Source organism: Dermacentor andersoni, chromosome 1 (assembly GCF_023375885.2).
Source record: "Dermacentor andersoni chromosome 1, qqDerAnde1_hic_scaffold, whole genome shotgun sequence".
Classification (NCBI taxonomy): domain Eukaryota; kingdom Metazoa; phylum Arthropoda; class Arachnida; order Ixodida; family Ixodidae; genus Dermacentor; species Dermacentor andersoni.
The window spans coordinates 414,468,654-414,491,491 of record NC_092814.1 but is presented as its reverse complement, the minus strand read 5'-3'; the positions used below and the strand labels follow the sequence as shown (position 1 = coordinate 414,491,491).

The 22,838-nt window shown below is 49.1% G+C and overlaps 1 protein-coding gene across 3 annotated transcripts in view; it reads right to left on the bottom strand.

The window, feature by feature from the left end:
* Positions 1 to 22,838, bottom strand: part of LOC126518482 (solute carrier family 53 member 1) — a 400,674-nt gene that overhangs the window by 309,049 nt on the left and 68,787 nt on the right. For all 3 annotated transcript variants that reach the window (XM_055065054.2, XM_055065055.2, XM_050168268.3), the window contains exon 4: positions 15,947 to 16,239. In XM_055065054.2, the coding sequence (XP_054921029.1) occupies positions 15,947 to 16,239 (293 nt within the window). The remainder of the gene's footprint in view (positions 1 to 15,946; positions 16,240 to 22,838) is intronic.

The window sequence follows — 22,838 nt, the reverse complement described above, 5'->3', positions numbered from 1 at the left end:
CGAAGATCCAAGGCTTCAATGCCATCAAGACCGATCAGACAAGTTCCTCGGTGAACAACATAAAAACGTAGCGACGCTGTGCGGCCTTTAAACCGTACATCTGCCTGGAAACAACCTAGCACTGGAATCGGCCGTTGAGAGTAGTCAAACAGACTAACATGCGGAGCAGGCAGGAGCGGAACGCTCTGAAAATATTCACTGAATTGTTAAATTATGGGGTTTTACGTGCCAAAACCACTCTCTGATTATGAGGCACGCAGTAGTGGAGGACTCCGGAAATTTCCACCACCTGGGGTTCTTTAACGTGCACCTAAATCTAAGTACACGGGTGTTTTCGCATTTCGCCCCCATCGAAATGCAGCCGCCGTGGCCGGGATTCGATCCCGCGACCTCGTGCTTAGCAGCCTAACACCATAGCCACTGAGCAACCACGGCGGGTGACTGAATTCTTGCTCCGACAGGATTGAAACAGACGACCCTGAATCAACAAGGAATGTCAAAGTGACATTCGCGACTTGCACTTGAATATGAATTCCGCTACGCGCGGAACATTGCACAGTCAAAACTTCCTCAGCACTGCTGGAAAACAAAACATCTTCATGAAATTCAACTTCACGGACTCGGCCTTGCATTTGGGTTAGCTTGCGGTTGCATACCCTTTGAAAGTGGCCCTTGCGACCGCAAAATGAAGAAGTCTTGCCATGCGCTGGGCACTGAGGCGCTGACGCAATGTGGTCCCGCGAGCCGCATCAGAAACAATGTGGCGAGCCGGAATGGCTACTCTGTTCTCGGTTCCGCTCAGGGGGCGGTTCCGCTGCGGCGCACGTGATCCGCCCGCGCTCCTCGTTAAATTCTGCTCTAAGGTGGCTGCCGGTTGTGAATTCCTTTTTTTCGAAGAATGCGACGATGGTTTTCGACGCTGCCACAATGAAATTGCTTCGACCGAAGCAGAAAGCTCCTTTAGCTCTTCAGCCGCCTGCTCAAACTGAAGTGCAATTCGAACTGAATTCTCGAATGAAAGTGTGGAAACCTCGAGCAGTAACCGCTCACGTACGCGAGTGGAAGCTACGCCGGCAACGAATTAATCCCGCAGAGCATCATCTTGCGAGGCAAACGAACAGTGTGACACTAGCCCGTAGAGCGGCAACAAAGTCGTGAACGGACTCGCCTGTGTGTTGGCTGCGGCGGTGAAAGCAATGACGCTCGATGATAACGTTGCGCGACGTAGAAAACTGGTGCCGTAATGCGGCGAATGCAGAGTCGTATTCATCAGGAGGGGCCACGACAGACTTGTCATCGGCGCGTGCTGCGGCACTTGGCGCGGCCGGTGCTGCGGCGCTGGTCCCTGCATGTAGCGTCTGATAAATACGCTGGCCCTCCGCCCCCAAACAATGCAAAAGAATAGCCTTGCGTTGCTCCGGCTTGAATGCGGCGGCTCCGAATGCCAGCAAGTACACTTTGAACATCTGCTCCCACTGCTCCCATGGCAATGACGGATGGCCGGGCGTCGAAGGGAAAAACTGTGGCGGAGCAAGCCCGGTGAAGCTCATGGTGGGCGGATACGGACGGCGCAGTGGGGCTGGGGGTACGTTCACGACATCCTCGTCGCCAATGTGGTATTGACCAAGGTGGAAGTCAGACTCCAGCCGTCCCGAAATAAAAAGCCGTTTATTTAACATATACAACCAATATATATAATGAAGAACAGAAGCGCCCCCTGGGGAATAAAGAACTGAAATGAATAACGAAACTGAATATAACAGGACGATTCAGGCTCGACAGTGGCATAAGCTGCGCGTTACGTCAGCCTCACGAATGCAATCGTCGCGACGACAATAGGGGCGCGATAACGTAACTCTGTTCCAAATGAAAATTATTTCAAACTCCGGCACCCAGCAATGAAAAAGGCGCCCCCGGGACTTCTGCAGCACTACTGTGCACGTGCACGGAGAATACGTAACGCCAACGAGGAATCCGCCATGCGAGTGTTTGCCGAGAAGAGGGGGCTGGCTGAAAAGCTGGCTCGCAGCTTCAGTAAGTTTGAGGCCACTATCGTCGTCGTGCTAGGCCACCGCGGCATCAAACGAAAATAACACTTTTGTCGCGCGAAGTGAATAAATACTGCATGTTTTCTTCCCCTTTCATCGCACTCTCTCTGAGTTCTGTTTTCAACAGGTAAGTGGGCGATCTCATGCTATTCGGTTAAACAGTACTATCGTTTAGTATGTACCTTTCTCAAGCTCCGGCCAACTACGGTTTAACGAGGTTTCACTGTATATACCAATAGTACTGATACCATATATGGAAACAAAGCACTGGCATGAGTGTCGGACCCACCGTGCATGCACTACTTCTCCTGCACCACCGCAATGCGCTCCGCACAAGCCAAGGGTTCCCGTGTTCACGCTTTCTTTCTGAACAATGAGCAACGTAACCAGTGGAATTGCTTCGTGTGCTGTTGCCGAGAGGACCCTGCCATTCCAAATCAAATTCCTTGCCTCAATATATTGTGCATTCAAAAGACCTATAACAGCCAAGCTCAAATTTCACATTAGGGAATATCGTAATCGTAAGTGAATTTTTTTCTCCCGCAAAACGCCGGTCCAGGAGTTGCACATATTCCTCGAAAAGCTTTGTGCAAGCCTTTGTGTTGCTTCTGTATATGACGCTCGAGGGCAGTTGGGTGCCTTTAAAACACCTCGGGTTCGCATACCGGCCAATAACAAGCAGTGGCAGCCTTTGGCTTCCTGTCACATTGATCGTGAAAGCAACCGATAGCCTTCTTTTTTTTGGAATGCTTGCCACCAGTGCACTTATCACCCTTGAACGCCAACATTCTGTTGGACAAAAGTCTGTAAAAGAATGCTGACTCGTCAATGTTGAAAACGTCTTCCATGGCGCAGTTGGCTAGAGTTTCAGCAGCAGGCCATTCTACCATTCTACGGCACCTTCATGGTCCGCATGTGCTGCCTGTCTGCATGCCACCCTCGCACTTACGTTGTGGCGCACTTTAAACCTTGCTAGCGAACCGTTGCTGCAAGAAACATTCTTGCAGTTCAGTTGGCTAGCAAATATTTCTGCCTTTTGTCACCGACTGGTAAGCACCACTCCTTCGATTTTCCCGTGCTTTCCATATGCCACAAACTGTTGTCAAAGGCAGTTCCCAAGCACGTGCGACGGTGGTCTTTGTCATTTCGGTTTCAATGCTACAAAGGATTCCCAACTTTTCCTTCACGCCAAGTACATGATTATTTCGTCCATTCGGTTTTGTCATTGCTCCGTTTCTCCTGACGAAGCCCAGCAGAATACTCAGTCAATACTAAACCACTAAAAACGACACCTATAGTATGCAACACTCCCAGGACGAAGTCGCATGTGCAATGAAATATCCAGTTGCTGCTGAACCCCCACAAACGACACCACCATGACGACACAGGAGAAATGAGTGGCATTCGACCAGCTCGATCTGGTGGCATCGTCAATCGGTACTTCTGAGTACCGGCTGTATTACGGTTTCTGCACCGATTTTCTTTTTCAAAAGCGAATATACACAATTGCGGCGCGACATGCTGTTCGCCAAACTGCAACTTAATGAAAATGGTACGCACTACCGGTACGCATTCTACGAACCACTACGCCGCAAGTGGTCATTCAATAAAGTAGCTTTTAGAAATAGTTTTAGGTGCAAAAAATAGGCCAAGGACAACAGAATAAGAGACACGGACAGGCGCACTCCGTGTCTTTTATTCTGTTGTCTGTGTCTTATTTCTTTTGCCTAAAACCATTTCTAAAAGCCATGTATCAACTAGCCCAGCAGCAGAAGTCAATAAAGTAGGTTCCTTGAGGGCTCGGCCAGCGAACTGTAGCAACTACATTTTAATTATAACAATGTCGTAAGTAGGCACGTATTAACGAGGTTTTAGTGTATTAAAATTTCACTGCATATGTAGTAGTACAGTGGTTCGGGAAGCCGCAATCTCCCACGTATGTTTGAAGTTGTGCACACCACTCGGCATATACTGCAGTAAAGGGCAATAGCCAATACAACAAAGTACTTGATACAACGAAGTAATTTTGACTTCCCTTTCAACTTCATTATAACAAGGTTCGAGTGTATATGCTTGCCACACATCCTCCTAAGAATATGTTTATTCACTGAGAAATTCGCGTGATGCATGCATTATCTGTCTGTTCCATTTCAGTCTATCAGCCGCACACCCGTGAGACAAGAGCAGTTTTAGTTTCTTTTTCACCAAGTTCTATTCTGTGGCTCTTTCACAATAATATATGATGTTTCACATTCTATAAATAGATACAATAAAAAAAGTATCTCAAGAATGTTCCTAAACTATTTTTAAATGTTTGGAAACGGCGACAACTCTTGCCATTCCCACATATCTAAGATGCTCGCTGGCTCTTCTATGTGTTGCTGCCTTGTGAGGCAAACGCAAAACACGTTAACTAGACCATTGTGTTAGTTGCAACTATCTCAGCGCCGACACAGTCCTCGCTCGAGCATGTTCTCCAAGAATGGCAACGACTGCGCTTGATGAGCCACTGAGCAGGCAAAATCAGATTTGATAGAAGAGTACAAAAATATGTCGCTGCAAACATGCTGTAGAAGAGTCAACCAACACTGGATGACATACTTCAAAAGAGAAAGCAGCCCTTGTCTCAGAAAAACTTCACCAGAGAGCGGCAGAGATCTTCAGCCTTACAGCTGTGTATAAAACTAAAAGCACTCGTGAAAGCAGCTGTACCAGACTACAGTCTGCAATCTAGAGCAAAATCGTTGCCCATGCTCGCCCTGCGCCTACAGAATGACACAAGTGCAAAGGTATGATACGAGCTGAACGACACTGAGACTCCACCGAGCTCCAAGCAGCTGACATGGAACCCAGCTGAGACACTGCCATGTCACCGTCAACTTCATGCGCACTGGTGGCATACAGTGTATGGAATGCTTCTGGTGATCTAGTGATGAACAAGAAGACAGCATCTACCCTTGAGAGGGAAGTTACAGACTATGCAGAAAAGCCTCTTCTGGACATGGGCAAGGATCCTTGCGAGTGGTGGCAGTACATTGGTCACTTCAAGTAGTTGGATTTAAGCACACTCACCCAGAAATACTTGGCCATCTCTGCCACCTCAGTTCCAAGTGAAAGGGTCTTCTCTACTGGCAGAAGTGTTGTCACAGGGCATATAGAGCACTCAATTTCTGACCATGTCAAGCAGCTTATTTTTCTGTATTATAACTTGTAATGATTGCATTACCTGTAATGAGCGTCTCTTTAACTTGCTCCAGCCTAGTAAAATGCAGTTTCATTGTTTATTTTAAAAGGGTAATGAAAGCTGCTGTTACCTCTTGTTTTGCAATTTTTAGAGCGCAGCTCTTAGGCACCCAATCTTGCGTTGAGCGTCGGTGTGCCTCGTTGGCATAACCGAGTGAACGTGGAGCGCAGAGAGGAATGAAAGAAGGTGATAGTGAGGAGACCACAAGGAGGAAAGCGGAGGAGGAGGCTACATACAGTGAAAGCATGAGGCAGAAAGCGGAGGAGAAGAGCAGGGCAAAAAGTGAGGAGAAAAGCAGAAGACTGCAATAGCGAAGACAGCGCGAGGGGGAAAGCGGAGGAAGCCACCTTTGAAGCATCACCAAATAGTGCTCACGCCCGTGCATCCGCGGCGCCAGTCGTCCAGAAGAAAAAAAAAAGAACCAGAAAGCTCACATTCACGCCCAATGCTCGCCACAAGCGTTTCCCTGCAAAGATTATGGTTGCATAAGCTGCAGTTGCCGGAAAGCGGTAACTGTGTGGCTGGTCTATACCGTCAACTCTCGTTACAATGGACCCTGATAATCCGACAAAAAATATCCGAAGTCCGTAATATCCGAAGCGCCTCACTTCTGAAACTTTTGTCGCGAAGTTAAGAACTTGATTGCAAAGAATGAGTGCCAAACATCCAAAGTAAAAAAAAAAAGTCACAGTTTCGCCCGAAAGGCAAAGCATTGATTGTGATAGCAAATTAAGCAAGATAATCGCGGCAGCAGCAGTGAGCGAATTGACCTTCGTGCTGTCTCTCATGTCAATGCGAACTAAACATCGAAAGCACAGCGTAAATGAAGCTACCGGCATTGGGCACACTTTGTTCACATCGCGGCCGCGCCGTAAGCAGCAGCCACCGGAGTAGAACCTCCCCCAGTGCCTCCTCCTGCCTCGTGCACGGAAGAAGACAGCGCGCTTCCACCCCACCTTCCTCCCTCGTGTGTGTGCGCCCGCGACGTTGAGCCGCGATTGGCTGCCCCTTGCAAGAGCCCATGTCGACATGGCAACAGTCAACTTTATACCCCCAATTTGGACAAAAATGACCTCTAATTTCGTTCGCTGTAGTCGATAGTACGTTGTAGCGTGGTCAGTTAAAAGCAAACTTCGTTGCATTAACAAAATAGGTAGAGCAAACTAAGGTTGAAAATGGTCTGCTAGATCCGAAAGTCTGTTGTACACGGGCCCATTGCAACAAGCACAGACTGTATATAGTGCTGTGTGTCGCAGCTCTGCCAGTTTGTGTGGTGATCGGTGCGATGCCTCAATATATGACAAAATGAAAATATTTTATTGGGGTGTATCGTAATTGTCAGTGAATTTTTACTACTACACACGTAGTGCGTACACACGTAGTGAATTCCATAGTCGAAGACAGTTCTTTGCATTATTTATATTCAATTGGTATTTGAAAAGTTCAACATTTACATACCCTTAAATGCCCTCAACACAATCCGTTCGTTGTTCGGCGAGCAGGACGACGATGTGGCAATTGACTACATTTTGCATTGTGAAGGCAGAGCTGTCAAGCTCCTGCAATGCAAGGCTCGGCAAAGTAGGCTTACTGACTTGTGGCAACAAATTTTTGTTTTGCAGGCCATTTCCCTGTCTTCTCCGAATCATTCTTGAGGCATCGAAATTCCTGTGAAAGCGAACTTTTTCGCTTTCCCCAGCGATTTAATTACAGTGGGTTTCAAATATAAAGGATAACCCAAATTTTGACCCCCTACAGCACACCATTCGATAATTCCTAGTTCACTAACACAACAACGTGCTAATTCGATCATCAAGTAAAGCAGAAAATTCAAAAATTTTTCTTTGATACATCACCAGCTATGTCAGTGGCGCCTCCTCGAAACCGAAATTAGTGAAACCTACATCAGTCCATTATTTGCTAACTGTGTGTGTTTTGTGTGTCTAGTGTTTGTTCCTTTACGTGTTAAATGGAGAAAGTCCCATGCGATTTTTTATCGCTCTTATGTCTTTTTATTGCTCAGAACCATCAAGCAGCTTCAAGTGTTGCCAACTCCATCCCCTATGACTGTGCCGATGAGAGCAACGATTACAATTAGGTGAAGAGTGGCAGACAACGACTGTTGCAAAGAAACCTGCAATCAATCAGCTTTCGGTGGGCGGTCGACCTCTGTTTAAGTTGCCAGGGGATAGAGTTTTGGTGCATGCACTGAGTGTACCTTTGTCAACAGCAAGACAATGGTTGAAATACGGACTAACCAGGTCACAGGCAAGCATATGTGTGTGCAGCAATGTACTGACTAGCTCTGTTACTAGCTTGTGGAATAAAGTCACTTATTTTCTGGTCAATTCAATATTTAAGGCGCATGATTATTCGGACTTTCAGGCAGTCCCTGTTGACTGTATAAAGCCTTGTCCTTTAACCTTAGTTCACTGGTTGTTTCAAGCCATGCCCAAGGCATACGAAACAAACTTGGCAAGAGAAAAGCTTCATGTCTAGAAGCATCCAATCAATCTGGAGCTAGCACTTTGTTGCTAGCACTCTGTTGGTTCTCTTAGTTTGGACAGTTTTTTGGCCGTGTAGTAGCGTTTCAATCGGCCTACAGCACCGCTGAGAAAAAAAAATTATGCGTGTAGATTTGCACGCAAATAGAGCCTGCTAGCACACCCGGCCTGAGCATATACATTCACCTGCCGCTTGCCGGTACCATCACCATCATGGCTCGCCAGCTCCAAAATATTGCCGCAGCTGCGACATGCATGCACATGCATACACATGTACATGCAGTATACCACAACACATGAACTTCAAATGCTGGTTAAGGGGGAGGCTACCCTTGGATACCAACTTTTTTGTTTATTGAGATATCTTCATGAAATTTTCAGGATACTCATAGCAAGAGCATTAGTAGAACTACAAAATTTTATGCAGTTATGCTCCCTGGTTCTCAAGTTACAGTAATATGTCAGAATGGTGCACACGGTTTTCTCATTCCTGGCCTGGACAATTTTCAAAAGGTGCTGCAACTGTGAAATTTACTATGATGATTCCCAGATGGATACCTCAAAGCAAGACAGAGCCCTTTTTTAAATTTCCTTACTGAAAAATTTTAGCAGACCATCAAATTTAGTGTTGGTGATTAAGATTTTTTTTATCAACCAAATTTTGATTAAATATCACAAATCACAGACACAATATATATATATATAAAAGGGCTTGTCTTGCTTTTAGAAATTTATTCAGATACACAATAAAAAACTTCTGGAAATCTGATGAGCGGTTACAGAGATATGGATGGAACAAGCAGCCTCACCAGCCAAAAAAGTCATATTGAAAAAATGAGTTTTGAAAGTTTTGAGCACATATATTGGTCTAAAATGACCCTGCACCGTAACTGGAGATGTCCTTAGGCACTCTCTTCTTTTGCCGCCTTTCCACCTTCTCTTGCGATCGCTTCTTGGGCTTTTTCAAGCGCAGAGAATCTTTCTCGGCTGTCCGTTGAATGGCCAGGTGTTAGCCCCACTGATGAACATAGCTCTTGGGTGGCCCTGTGGCAGCCAGCATTATATCTTAAAACTGCCTGATGCAGTGCTGTCTCCACAGCAATCAGCAACGCATGCTGCTCTTCGGGCATCAGGGACCACAGCACAGAGTGAAACGATTCTGATGCATTCTGCGTCTTTGCTCCCAGGCAGCGCTGCATATGAGAAGCTTGTGAGAGGCGCTCATAAACAGGTAGCAGTGCTTCTACAACATAGCCTGGAAGATTGTACCGATGCTTCGAAGGTGGCGGTGGCACATCATATCTCTTGCCGGCGTTATGACACCATGACTCTGCACCCTCAGGGCACAGGTCATGGTGAGGATCCTCATCCGTCGATGTCACGTGGTGGTACGATGCCATCACTTGTGGGGATGCGTGACTCTCACGCCTCCCCTGAGATCTAGTTTTCCCGCATAGCTTGTCTCCTGCAGGGCGGCTTCGCCCGCGGCGGTCGGAGGGGTTGAGGCGCAGTGCGGGAGATGGCGCGAGTGTCGCGCTGCTGCGCGGTTACTTGGGCGCCGAAAGGGAAGGCGCTTGCCCTCTTTGGGTTCGGGAAGCGAGCGGGAGCGGACGTGCCCCCCCGCGCGTGCGCCGACCATGCTTCTGCGAGACCGTCTCGCGTGGCCGCCTTGGACACCGTTGGCGTGACCGTACACGCGAACGACCAGGCGTTGGGATCCAGCATGGGGCGAACATATTCGCTCGCAATGCGGTCGCGGTAAGTCGGACTTCTAGATTTGTCGCGCGCCCATCGGCATGTTTTGGGGATAGCAACTCGGCTAGCAGGCATTGATCTATGAAAGGTGCAATAAATGCCCTTGTGACTGTTTGCACTACTGTGTTCTCGTTCCTTTGTCCCCAAGAGTACGGAGGAGAACCCCATATCTACCACATCTGGCACCCATCGTGGGGCTCTTGGGGCATCGGACGATAATTTTAAGTGTTGCTTCGTTCAAGACCTTTGTTTGAACCGAAGCGTAGGCCTAGCGTGGATTTTGATCGCTAGCGTCGGCGGCGTGCTTTCTTGAGCGAGGCGACAGTGGCTGTAGTGTGTTTGAACTTATCAACATGCTAAGCCTTTTCGCAAGTGTTTTTTTTTAATGACATTCGTCAGTACGAGAGCCACGTGGTCTGCATCCTGGGAGAGCGAGGCTGAGCGCCCGCGGAGCAGTGGCAAGCCTGAGGCGAGTGAGTACGGAAGCCTCGTGGGTGGTCCGAATTTCTTATGTAAATAGCTTCTTCTATCTCTTTGACTGGGATGAAGTCGCGGCTCTGGGAGCCGGGTGGCCGCAGGCCACGGGTGCCACGGCGGGCTGACTGGTATTGCGGCCTGGCACCGGGCGCTCCGACACCGTCTGGGACGGTGGGCGCCGTCAACTCGGATGCTGTGTGCACCGAGCAGAGTAGGACCACCTCACAGAGCTAACGTCTCCTCGCGGCTGCCTGTTTTGCGCCCATTTTGGGTGTTGTTTTTGGATGCCGGTTGTCAGGGTAGCGACGATTTAGGCCTAAGGCTTTACGAAGCTGCCTGTCGCACGTGGAGGGACACAACCTGGTGGACCGTGGCGTTGAGGCGTTGCAATTTGCTTCCCTCATTCTATTTAGCCTCGCACGAATTGAAATTACTCGTTCGGCTCAAGGAAGCGAGCTTCGTTCACGTGAACTTAGCAACTGAGTAGCTGCCCGATCTTTTGCTAGCCGAGTTGAACATCGTACCACGTGGGCGATGCGCATGCAGAATTCCTCTCCCTTGCACTACTGTAGTGTTTGCCGAGTGTGTTGAGTCTACGCAGCGTCATTGGAGTCACCCCGGGCGATGGTGATGCTGTGGCCAGTTACTTCGGCGGCCTCCTGCATCCAGCTCACAACCCTCGGCGGCGGACAAAGGAGCCAGCGGTCACCGACAGCTACGGCGGCTCTTGCCAGCAGGGCGCGTCGGCGCGAGCGACGCTTGCTCGTACCGACTACTGCGTCGTCGTCTCCGGAGTCCTGGCCTGGGATCGTGCCGTCGAGTCGCAAAGCTGCTGCTGTGACCGGCGGACGCCAGCGGTGTACCCCAAGGACAGTCGGCTCGCATGTTATGGACAGCGTGTGGACATTTCCTCAGCGCAGCCACTGTTGCATGTACTATCTTGTTCGCGAAGCACGGGTTAACGTTAGGACCGTGTCACATGTTTCGCCGGAATAAGAAGTGATTTAAGGTTGGGGGGATGTGGGGATGCGTGACTCTCACGCCTCCCCTGAGATCTAGTTTTCCCGCATAGCTCGTCTCCTGCAGGGCGGCTTCGCCCGCAGCGGTCGGAGGGGTTGAGGCGCAGTGCGGGAGATGGCGCGAGTGTCGCGCTGCTGCGGGGTTACTTGGGCGCCGAAAGGGAAGGCGCTTGCCCTCTTTGGGTTCGGGAAGCAAGCGGGAGCGGACGTGCCCCCCCGCGCGTGCGCCGACCATGCTTCTGCGAGACCGTCTCGCGTGGCCGCCTTGGACACCGTTGGCGTGACCGTACACGCGAACAACCAGGCGTTGGGATCCAGCATGGGGCGAACATATTCGCTCGCAATGCGGTCGCGGTAAGTCGGACTTCTAGATTTGTCGCGCGCCCATCGGCATGTTTTGGGGATAGCAACTCGGCTAGCAGGCATTGATCTATGAAAGGTGCAATAAATGCCCTTGTGACTGTTTGCACTACTGTGTTGTCGTTCCTTTGTCCCCAAGAGTACGGAGGAGAACCCCATATCTACCACACACTGCACGCTGCTTTGCAGCCACATCGTTGGAACTGTTCCGTAGGGCCCAGCCATAATAGTGGGTCAACTTGTCGATGAGGGCCTTTGTCAGCCTGCCCATCCCTCCTGAAGCCTTGTCACTTTTCTGCACAAGGTTGTGCAGTGCTGTCCCCATCCTCTTCTGGACGTGGTTCAGGCATTTCTCTTTCGAAATGGGGACCAGTCCATAAACATTTTCTTGCACAAGGGCAGAGAAGGTGACGCTATCTACGTCAGACACGAGTGTTGTGTAACGGAGGCTGTGCTTTGGCGCCAAACGTGAGAAAAGGATGACAGCTGCCTTAACCTCCATCTGGCAGACATGATCCTCCTGCCAGCTTGTGTAGCCTGGTTCTCCAGGCTTTGGTCCTACTTGGCAACCAAGGCACTGGTTTGATAAAACAATGGCGTCCAAGATGAGGCCTGTATATTCAATTATTTCACCAACTCCAATATGGGATGTGTGGCCACGCTTGTGCCATGTTCCATCAAAGTTTACTGTGATATCCCTGCTGAAATATGGATCCATTTCCTTGTAGGTGGTTTTCACAGCAGAAGCAGATTCTGCATAGAACTTGTCTATGCACTGTGTCTGCAGTTCCCTGAATTTCTTCAAGTGCTTCTGAAAAGTCTTATGATGCAGGCCATGATGGGACACGTTCATTGCTGCCCAAAAGTCATTGAGGGCTGTTTGTCCCTTCCCTATCTGTTTTGTTGCCACAATGGCGCTTATATTCACGTCAAAGGCCATTGAGTCATCCTGACGAGCAGAACTCCACGAGCTTGCAACTACTCCACAATGTAAACATAGCAGCTCAAGCTTTGTTGCAAGTCCAAGTTGGGTGTCTCCTTCAACCTCCATCCCAGTCGCAAAGCACCGCTGGCACAGGGTCCCGGATAGCAGGTTGCCTAGGGTATCCCATTTGCACAAGCAGAGATTTTTCACCTTCACTTGTAGCCATGGCAGCTTCAGGATCATGCTCCATTGCTTGAAATTTTCGCTCCATCGATGACACAGCACCAAGTGCTCGTTGCACAGCAGCGCATTTTTATCCACCGCCTCTTTCTCCTCACTATGCAAAAAAGGTGAGGCGTGCAGACAGGACACAAGAGAAGTGGACAACACGAACGCTGTCCACTTCTCTTGTGTCCTGTCTGCACGCCTCACCTTTTTTTGCATAATGAATCCTTACCAACTAGCCCAGCTTTCTGTCGTTCTAAGCCTCTTTCTACTCACACGTCAGGAAACGTGTTTTCAAGTGCACAGTGGACGACGCGATCGCACTGTCTGAGGCAGATGAAAGAGGATGTGGAAGCCGCTGTTGATGAGCATGAAACACCAGGTGCACTCGTTACGACAAATTCTTGCACCGGTGGAGCAGCAGTCACGTTGCTAGAAGCGTCGACGCAACCACGCTTTTGCGTAGATGAAGCAGAAGCTGCATCACAGGAACCATTGATGCGATCATCATCGGCACGCAAAAGAACGGCGAGCTTCGCCACGCGGGCGAGCTTCATAGAACGAGTCCTTGCACCGAAAGCGTGTAGCGTCTCGAGTTTCTTTGGGGACATCGTGGCCAACCTCACAACAATCGGCAGGCTGAATGCAACAACGGTTTCGTAAAGACGGTAAAAACTTGGAGAATATGCGAATGGCTGCAAAGATAGATGATGGCAAGCGGAACACACAAAGGGTGCCGGCGATGGAGGAGCCAAAGCAAACGACGGCTGGACACATTATGCAGGAGACCACTACACCATCGCACGCAGCAGCCAATGGGAGTTGCGGGCTCCCCCGTGTCCTTGAGGAGCGCCACTCTTCGCCCAATCTCAACTTCGCGTCTCAGCCACGGAAAACTTGAAACCTCTCGCGAGCCCTCCAATCATGAGCAATTTACGCCTCTCCCACGCTGCCGCCGCCGCAGAAGGCGGGGAAAAAAAAAGCACAAGAATGCACGAACAAAACAACACCAAAATGGCAGCGCTCGGGGGAGTGGTGGAGAAATGGCATTCACGCTAAGTAGGGGTATTTTGAGCGCTTGCTCGCCGCTTGAGGGCTGCCATGGCTCGTTATAAACTTTATTTGAAATAGTTTTGCGATGAATTAGACGATATTTACAGAAATGGTAGTCTAATACCCCTGTCACACTGGGAGTTTTAATGTCATTCGAATCGAATGGCATTCGGTGCAACGAATGTCATTTGCCCGCGGAGGTGCTACACTCGAAAAATTAATGTCATTCGGTGGCGATATCAATGGCGATAATTCCAAAAAATACGTGGCACCGAAAGTAGAACAAGGTAGGTATAAAGTACTTGCATAAGCAATCCATATATTTAAATGTATTTTTGGGACGTCACTTCACTGAAAAAAAAAATATATTTTAGTAATGCCTATAAAAAAAAGTTCTATTTGAGACCATGTGGCCACTATAAGCCAAAACAAGGCTTAGCCACCTGAGTAGCCGATAAATTGAAAACAAACAAAATGGCTGACATGACGATGCTGGACGACGACGCTAAGTTGCAGTAGGTGAAGCGATTACTAGTTGCTGCGTACTTTGCATTACGAGAAGGCGTAATAATCGGAGGAAGCGATTAGACGTTCTATGGCCGACGAGCAGAGTGGCGGCGGCATGGGCGGCGGCCAGACGCTGCTGAGCTGGAGAGTAACAACATTTTGCCACAGCCGGCCGCACATATTTTGTCTCTTTATTAAAGTAACAAAACCATTAAAACACGCAAACGTTATTATTTCTACACGAGTACGGTTTTCAATTTGCAAATACTGTGTCCTGTTTTGCTTAGTTTCTGGGGTTGAGAGTACACATTCGCTCCGAGCGCGAAGCCGAATGAGTTTCTCGAACTCATTCGATTGCGGAAGTCATTCGGTGCTAATGGCATTAAATATCGCTGTGTAGCAACCGGATAATGTCATTCGATGCTAATGCCATTCGGTTCGAATGACATTAAAACACCCAGTGTGACAGGGGTATAAGACATACTGCCGGAATATGTGGTTTTCTAAAAATAACTTTTTCGCAATATTTCGGTTTTCAAAGGCCGCGTCCCCCCCCTTTAACAGTCAAGCTGCAGTCATCTAGTCTGTCTCATTCAGCACACAGCGACAGCAAGTGCATACCGGCTTCTCTCACTCATCAAGTTACTGAATTAATTTCTGCTGCTGGTCCAAATATCGTATTTACTCACGTAATGAACACACCACCAACTTTGCTACTGTGCAGTCCCACGGTTGAATGACCGTGCAGCAGTTTTTTGGAGAGACTACAATCCTTGAATCTCGCACATGTGCTTAAAGCAAGCACACTTAATGCTTAATGCACCCTTTCCACCAGTGCCGGTGCAAAGGCTTCTTGCAGATTCGAGGGAGAAAGTAGTGTAACTGGCTCTCTGCTACATACACAGCTTACATACTTTATGCTGACGTAATAGGAGAGCATGCATGCGGGATGCGCGGCCGGGTGCGGCGCACGGGAGAGTAAACGTGAAGAAGGGGTGGCCGGCACTTGATCAGCATACTGGTCATAGTAGGGCACAGTGTCGAATTCGCATGTATGTGGCTCGCTACTCTGCCTGGCTTGGGTTTCGATGTGTGTGATGAGCCTTAAGTAGAGTTATACGCCTGCTGCGGGAAATAGAGTTTATCTGCTCACAAAACAGAAACGCTGATCAGACACCGATAAACTTTGACATGCCGATGTGCATGACGGTCGAGGAAAGACGCACACAGCATGTTTGTCGAAACAGGTGCGCGTTTCAACGTGATGCTTCCGATAGCGGCCACTGCAAGGACGAGCTAGGACACGATTGGAGATCGCTCTTGGGAGCACGCATTCAGTTTCACCGCGCGTGATTGGCCAAGGCCACGCCGACTTTGCACGGCTGACGCATTGTTTCTTTGCTCTATGGTGGAACCACGATATGGATGAAGCAGCCAGTGGCCTGAACGGCAGGCCTGGTGGTTCCAATGCTCAGTGAAGTTATGATTTGCAAATGGTACACATGTATTTTTACTGCAAAGATAAATTATTTTATGCATGTTCCAAATCATTACCATCTTACTTTTTAATTTTTGCTGTTTCAGAAATGTCTCCATGAAATTTGCCCTGCATAATGAATGCACCCCCAACTTTGCTCCAGTATACTGGGAAAAAAGTGTGTTTATTATGCGAGTATATACGGTAATCACTGCACTTTGTCTGTGACAAGTAGTGCATATGTATGCAATTTTCAGGGTCTGAGAAACCAACAGGCAATTCAATTCTTAAAAATTATAGGGCATTGTCCCTCTTTCTTTTATAACGGCTGCCTCTGTTAAAAGCTGCTCACCTTGTCGTGCTTCTTGAGGATCTTTCGGAAGCCGGTGAAGTTGAGGTTCTGGTAGTTCTGCAGGAGGATGAGGCTGAGGTAGAACTCACTGAAGGCCAGCTTCAGGTCATGAATCTTGCGTGTGTGGATCTTGACCTCCTGTGCCTGCCGGTCGAAGGCCCGCATCAGACCCAGTCGGCCCCCTCCTGCGGCAGCCACATTGCTACTCAGCCGATGCGACTCCAGCTTGCTGATGTAGTTGTTCAGCTCGGACTTGAGGTTGCTGAACTTTCGCGTCGCCTCTGCTAGTTTTTCTGCACCAGTAAAAGCACAACAGCTTGCTTGCAAGGAAGAAGTCTTTCAGATAAGCAGAATCTTACCAACAAGGAAACACAGTATTACAGAGCTCATGATTATACAAAATAACAATATACAGCGGGTTTCCTTAACAGATATAAAACTGCTTGTAATTGTACGCTGCTAGGAAACCTTTCACAAAACTTAAATTGTCAGTGATTGTCATAATGCCTGAGGGATGCTGAAAAATTAAATTAAAATTATTCCCAAAGCAATTCACTGGGTATGGCTGCAAATTAGTTTCAATCATGCCTTGTACATAGTGCTTTCCACCCCTATCGCTGATACATTGTGCTTAGCAGCAGGGTGCCAAGGCGAGTGTGTGGGACATTGTTGGTTCCTGTTTACAGTCGAACCCACTTAGAAGAATATTCAAGTGCCACGAGAATTCCACTGTTATAACTGATAACTGTTATAACCGGGTTGGACGAAAAAAAATCAAGGTGGGAGGATGGCAGAGCTGTTGCGAGAAAAACTATAATGGCAGGGAGGCCCAGTGCCCCTCCCCACCACCTTCCTTCATCCAGCTGCTGATTCTGTTAACTCTTATAACTGCTTTACTCTGCTTTCTGCATGGTCTTGATTGTGTGCAACAAGCTGCGGCTGTGCTATGGCACTGCTATAACTACTGCAAAGCGGGGTCACGGGTGGCAAGTGACAAGGCAAGTGACAGGAGAGATGCGCACGAGGCTGTTGATGCAGAGAAGGCTGGAAAACAGCACACGGCAGCGTGCCGGGGCTCGAATTTCTCTTTCTTTTTTTCTTTTCAAGAATTTCGCATTCCAAAACCTTTCGGCACAGACATCCAGCAGCCAGGCTTCATTATTATAAACGACAATGTGGCATGGGGGCATTGTAGTAAGCGTGTTACTTCACCATAGAAAACATACAGAAGTTGACAGTGCAGCAGCTTCTCATTGTTATAACCGATATTGATGCATGTATTCTATGCAGAAGACAACGACGATGGGGGCATTAACGGACTCCGTCTAGTGGGTGGCTGAGATCGGGCGAGGACAAAGAAGACGTGACTCTGTTTGTTTTGTTTTTGAACAGGTTGTCCTGTTGTTCTTGAACAACGTCTCCTTGTCTTCTTTCCGCGTTGTACCGCGACACAGGTGGAGGTGCGGGGTACTGAGCTCGCCTGATGCTCTGGAGTCCTTCTGGGAGTCTTTCATCTAGCCTGGACCCATTGTCACCAGTTACGACACCGTGCATCGCTTTAGTCGTTGACTGCTAGGCCTTGCCCCGGAGTTCTCCCCTCTTCAACCACCTCTCTCCCGGAGCTGCACACATCTCGCAATGGCCGAAACAAGCCCCCTGCAAGCACCCCAAAGCAGCCGGTTTCCCAGTCCACAACAGGTAACCGTTCTGCATCCACTGGTTCCCGATCGCTATCACGGTGCAGTCTTCGAAAACATCGAAGACTGCCTTGACAAGTATGAACGTGTCGCACAGATTAACCAGTGGACTGAGCAGCAAAAGCTCTCCCACGTCTATTTCGCCCTTGACGACAGTGGCCGTACTTGGTACGAGAAACGTGAGGCTAGCCTAACGACATGGAATGACTTTCAGCAGAAGATCACAGACACTTTTGCAAGTGCTGACCGACGCGACCGCACCCAGCAGATGATGGAGCTACGGGTGCAACAACCTAATGAGTCGGTCACAATGTTCACCGAGGACATGGCCCGCCTCTTTTGTAGAGCCGACCCGAACATGACCGAAGATATGAAGTTGCACTACCTTATGCGAGGTGTAAAAGAGCAGTTGTTCACGGGACTTGTGTGGAATCCACCAGTCACCGTCGCTGACTTTATCAAAGAGGCTACGGCTATTGAGCGGGCCCTTCATCAACAGTGCAGGCAGTACGATCGACTGTCCACCAGCACTACAATCAATGCCACCGCAGGGACTGCCGAGTATTAGAACCCCTTGCATGAATTGATCAGAGAGCTTGTCAATGAGGAAGTGCAAAAGATTCTGACACCAACATTGGATAGACCCATAGCATCAATCGCCGAAGTGGTCCACGACGAAATCAGGCAGGCGTTCCCGGCAGCCGATCTTCAAGGCACCAGCGTCCCATGAGTTACGCCGCTGCTTTCAGATGTCTGCCACCCGTCACAACCACACCGCCATACCACCAGCCTCCGACAGCTGCTCCATGGTCGCCGCTGCAAGAGGAGGCTTTGAGGTGCGCACCCGTTATGTCGCTGCAGTCACACCACCAGCTGTCATTCGCCGCGCCTTGGTCAATGCCGCAAAACGACGCTACAGGACAGCCGCAATTTCGGAGAACCGACGTACGGTGCACCGTAGATAGGCGACCACTCTGTTTTCACTGCGGAGGCGCCGGCCATATTTCGCGTCATTGATGGCATCGCGACACATCATTTAGACCTCAGCGTTCATGGTCCTATGGTTGACGTGCAAATGATGATTCCATGCTACGATGCCATGACGCTGCTTTTCGGGGACCTCGAATAGCGCACCAGAATGACGAATCTATGCCCAATGATGGGTCCGAATTCGGCCATCGGTCGTGCTCTCCAATCCCTTCCTGTCAAATGGCTTCACCTACTGGATGTACTTTTGCTGACCTCCGACAACGAAGGTCGCCCAGCCCATGCCGGGGCAACTGAAGGCAGCGACCTCTGGGAGCAAGGTTGCAGGCCCGCCGCAAGAAAATAAAAAGCCTCAACCCTCCCGCTGCAGAATGCTGTTAAGCCGATAAACACCGAAGAGATTGTGAGCACCGACATTGATGTTTTCGTGGATGGGCAGCCGGTGACAGCGTTAGTCGACACTGGTGCCGACTTCTCTATAATTAGTCAGGAACTCGTCTGCCGCCTGAAGAAAGTAAGGACGCCATGGACGGGACCTCAAATAAGGACGGCAGGCGGCCAATTACTGGTGCCTACTGGAAGATGTACTGCTAGAATTAACATCAGGGATTCTTCTTTCGTGGCCGCTTTCATCGTTCTTCCTGTGTGCTGTAAAGATTTGATTATTGTAATAGATTTCCTGAAAGAATGTGGCGCCGTAATTAACATACCGGATCATTAGGTGACGTTTTATAAGAGCCCTGGTTTAGTACATTGCTTATCGCCGCAACACCACTCCTTTTGACTAACAGAAGACGACGTCATCCCACCTCGATCATGTACCCTTGTTTCGGTAGCATGTGATGTACGGTTTCATTGCGAAGGCGTTGCCGACCAAATAACCACGTTGTTGTTCACTCATGGTATCTCGGTCGCACGAAGAATCGTAAATGTCACCGAAGGGTGCACGAACCTATTACTAACAAATTTTAGCACAGAGCGACGGCACCTTCTAAAGGGCACGGCTGTGGCTTACTTTGACGGTGTTGCGGATGTTCGCGGCTGCTGTTCACTACACGAAGAAGCGCCTACGCAAGACCCAGCTCCTGTACTTGACGTCAGCACTGCTTTGTCGCTGCACGAACGAGAACGGCTTCTTACGCTACTGGCCAAATTCAACGACTGCTTTGCGTCGACGTCCAGCGTCGGTCGGACATCTCTAACGAAGCATCGAATAATTACAGACGATACGGCAAGACGAATTCACCAAAATCCTTATCATGTTGCTCCCAGAGAACGTGAAGCCATACAACAAGTAACAAAAATGCTTGAAGACAACGTGATTCAACCATCAATGAGTCCCTGGGCATCTCCTGTATTTCTAGTCAAGAAAAAAGATGGCAGCTTGCGTTTCTGTGTGGACTACCGAAAACTAAATCAGGTGACAAAGAAAGACGTGTACCCGCTTCCCTATATAGACGATTCACTCGACAGGCTTCGACACGCACATTACTTCTCTTCAATGGACTTAAAAAGCGGATATTGGCAAATTGAGGTAGACCTGAGAGACCGTGAGAAAACTGCTTTTGTGACACCAGATGGCCTATACGAATTTAAGGTCTTGCCTTTCGGCTTGTCCTCTGCCCTGCTACGTTCCAGCGCCTCATGGACACTGTGCTTTCAGGCCTGAAATGGAAAACCTGCTTAGTGTACTTCGATGACATCCTCGTGTTCTCTGCAACATTTGAAGAACACCGCGAACGGCTTGAAGCGGTTCTGCAGTCCATCCAGTCTGCCGGCCTTACCCTGAAACCGGAGAAGTGCCACTTTGGCTTTGTGGAATTACAGTTTCTTGGTCATGTCAGCCACGCAGGTGTCCGCCCAGATCCTGAAAAATTGCTGCTGTCGCACAGTTTCCCGTACCATCCGATAAAAAGGCTGTCAGGCGCTTCCTCGGCCTCTGTGCCTATTACCGTCGGTTTATTGCACACTTTGCTAGCATTGCATCGCCGTCAACTCGCCTCACGAGAGACGACGTTGCTTTTGTATGGGGCGACGAAGAGCAAGGTGCAATCAACAACTTGTGGCAGTGTCTCCAGGCACCTCCAGTGCTTGCTCACTTTGATGAGACCGCTCCTACATTGCTCCACACTGATGCCAGCAATGTTGGCTTGGGAGCTGTTCTTGTGCAGCGGCAGGAGGACACAGAAAGAGTGCTTGCCTATGCAAGTAGAACACCCTCACGCACAGAGGCTAATTACTCCACAACTGAGAAAGAATGCCTCGCCGTGGTATGGGCGGTTATGAAATTTCGCCCATATTTGTATGGCCGCCACTTTACAGTTATCAGCGACCACCATTCACTCTGTTGGTTGACAAACCTTAAAGATCCTTCTGGACGACTGGCACGTTGGAGCCTAAGGCTGCAAGAGTTTGACATGACTGTCATGTACAAGTCGGGGAAACGGCATATGGATGCTGACTGCCTGTCTCGATCGCTGATAGAGTCACCTGCTCTACCCAAGAAAGAAGACTTAGCATTGCTTTGTGTTCTGGACACATCCGCCATCACGCAACAACGGAACGACCCTGAGTTGCTTGAACTCATCAATTACTTAGAGGGAAGATCTGCGAAACCCCCTAGAGTTTTCGCAAGAGGACTGTTGTTATTTTGTTTGCGAGCCAAAGTCCTTTACAAAAGAAACTTTTCTTCGACCGGGTCCCCCTATCTTCTCGTCATTCCTGCAGCTCTTCATACGGAAGTACTTCAAGCCTGTCACAACGAGATGACTTTTGGTTACTTAGGCTACACGAGAACGCTGGCCAGAGTGCAGCAGAGGTACTACTGGCCGAGACTTACCACCACCGTGAAACATCACGTTCGCACTTGCCTCGACTGCCAGAGGCGCAAGTCGCCTCCATCGAAACCAGCCGGCCTCCTACAACCCGTCCAGGTTCCTTGAAGACCATTTGACGAAATCGGAATGGATATATTGGGCCCAATTCCTCCTTCTACTGCAGGGAATCGCTTTGTTATCGTCGCAACTGACTATCTCACACGTTATGCTGAAACAAAGGCAATCTAGAGAAGTACAGCAGCCGAGGGGGCGCGCTTTTTCATTGAGCATGTTGTGTTGCGACACGGTGCACCAACCATCGTAATAACAGACCGAGGAACCGCATTCACGGCTGCACTGTTAGATCACGTCTTGCTGCTAAGTGGAACGTCTCATCGGAAGTCAACTGCCTACCATCCACAAACCAACAGATTAACAGAACGCCTAAACAAAACAATTGAAGACATGCTCGCCATGTACGTGGATGATGAACAGAAAAATTGGGGCGACATCCTACCTTAGACCACCTTTGCATACAACACGGCAAAACAAGAGACAATGCGCATGACTTCGTTCACCCTTGTTCACGGACGGGATGTACGAACAATGTTAGACGCGATGCTTCCCCACGACTTTGACGACACTGACACGGAAGCCGATGTGTTTACACAATGTGCAGAAGAGGCTCGGCAACTCGCGCGCTTGCGGATCTGCCGGCAGCAAGACTACGACGCGGGCCGCTATGATCTTCACCGTAGAATAGTAAGCTATGAAGTCAGGGACAGAGTGTGGGTTTGGACACCCATACGGAAATGAGGCCTCTCCAAGAAACTTAAGGTGATACTTCGGACCTTATCTGGTATTGCGGCACCTCAGTGGTGCACGTACGAGGTCATTCCTGATAGTCCCAATTGTATGCGGTGATGCACATACTGTCCTGAACTTGTGCACGTTGTCCACATGAAGCCGTATGTGAGCGAATAACTATGCCAGAGATCCTTACTTCCGTGAGTGACATCTCTGGTTTAGCATCGGGGCGTTGCTCTTTTAGGGAGGGACAAATGACGCATGTATTCTATGCAGAAGACACCGACGATGGGGGCATTAACGGACTCCGTCTAGTGGGTGGCTGAGATTTGGTGAGGACGAAGAAGACATGCCTCTGTTCTGTTTTGTTTTTGAACAGGTTGTCCTGTTGTTCTTGAACAATGTCTCCCTGTCTTCTCTCCACATCGTACCGCGACAATATATTGCTAAAATCAGTACGATTATAAGTGGGTTCAACTGTATCATTAAAAATGCACCAACTGAGACAGCATGACAGCAAAGAAGACACCCTTGTCTTCCTTGCTATAGCCTTATTTACGCAAGTCTGTTAGGTTGATGGTTCCA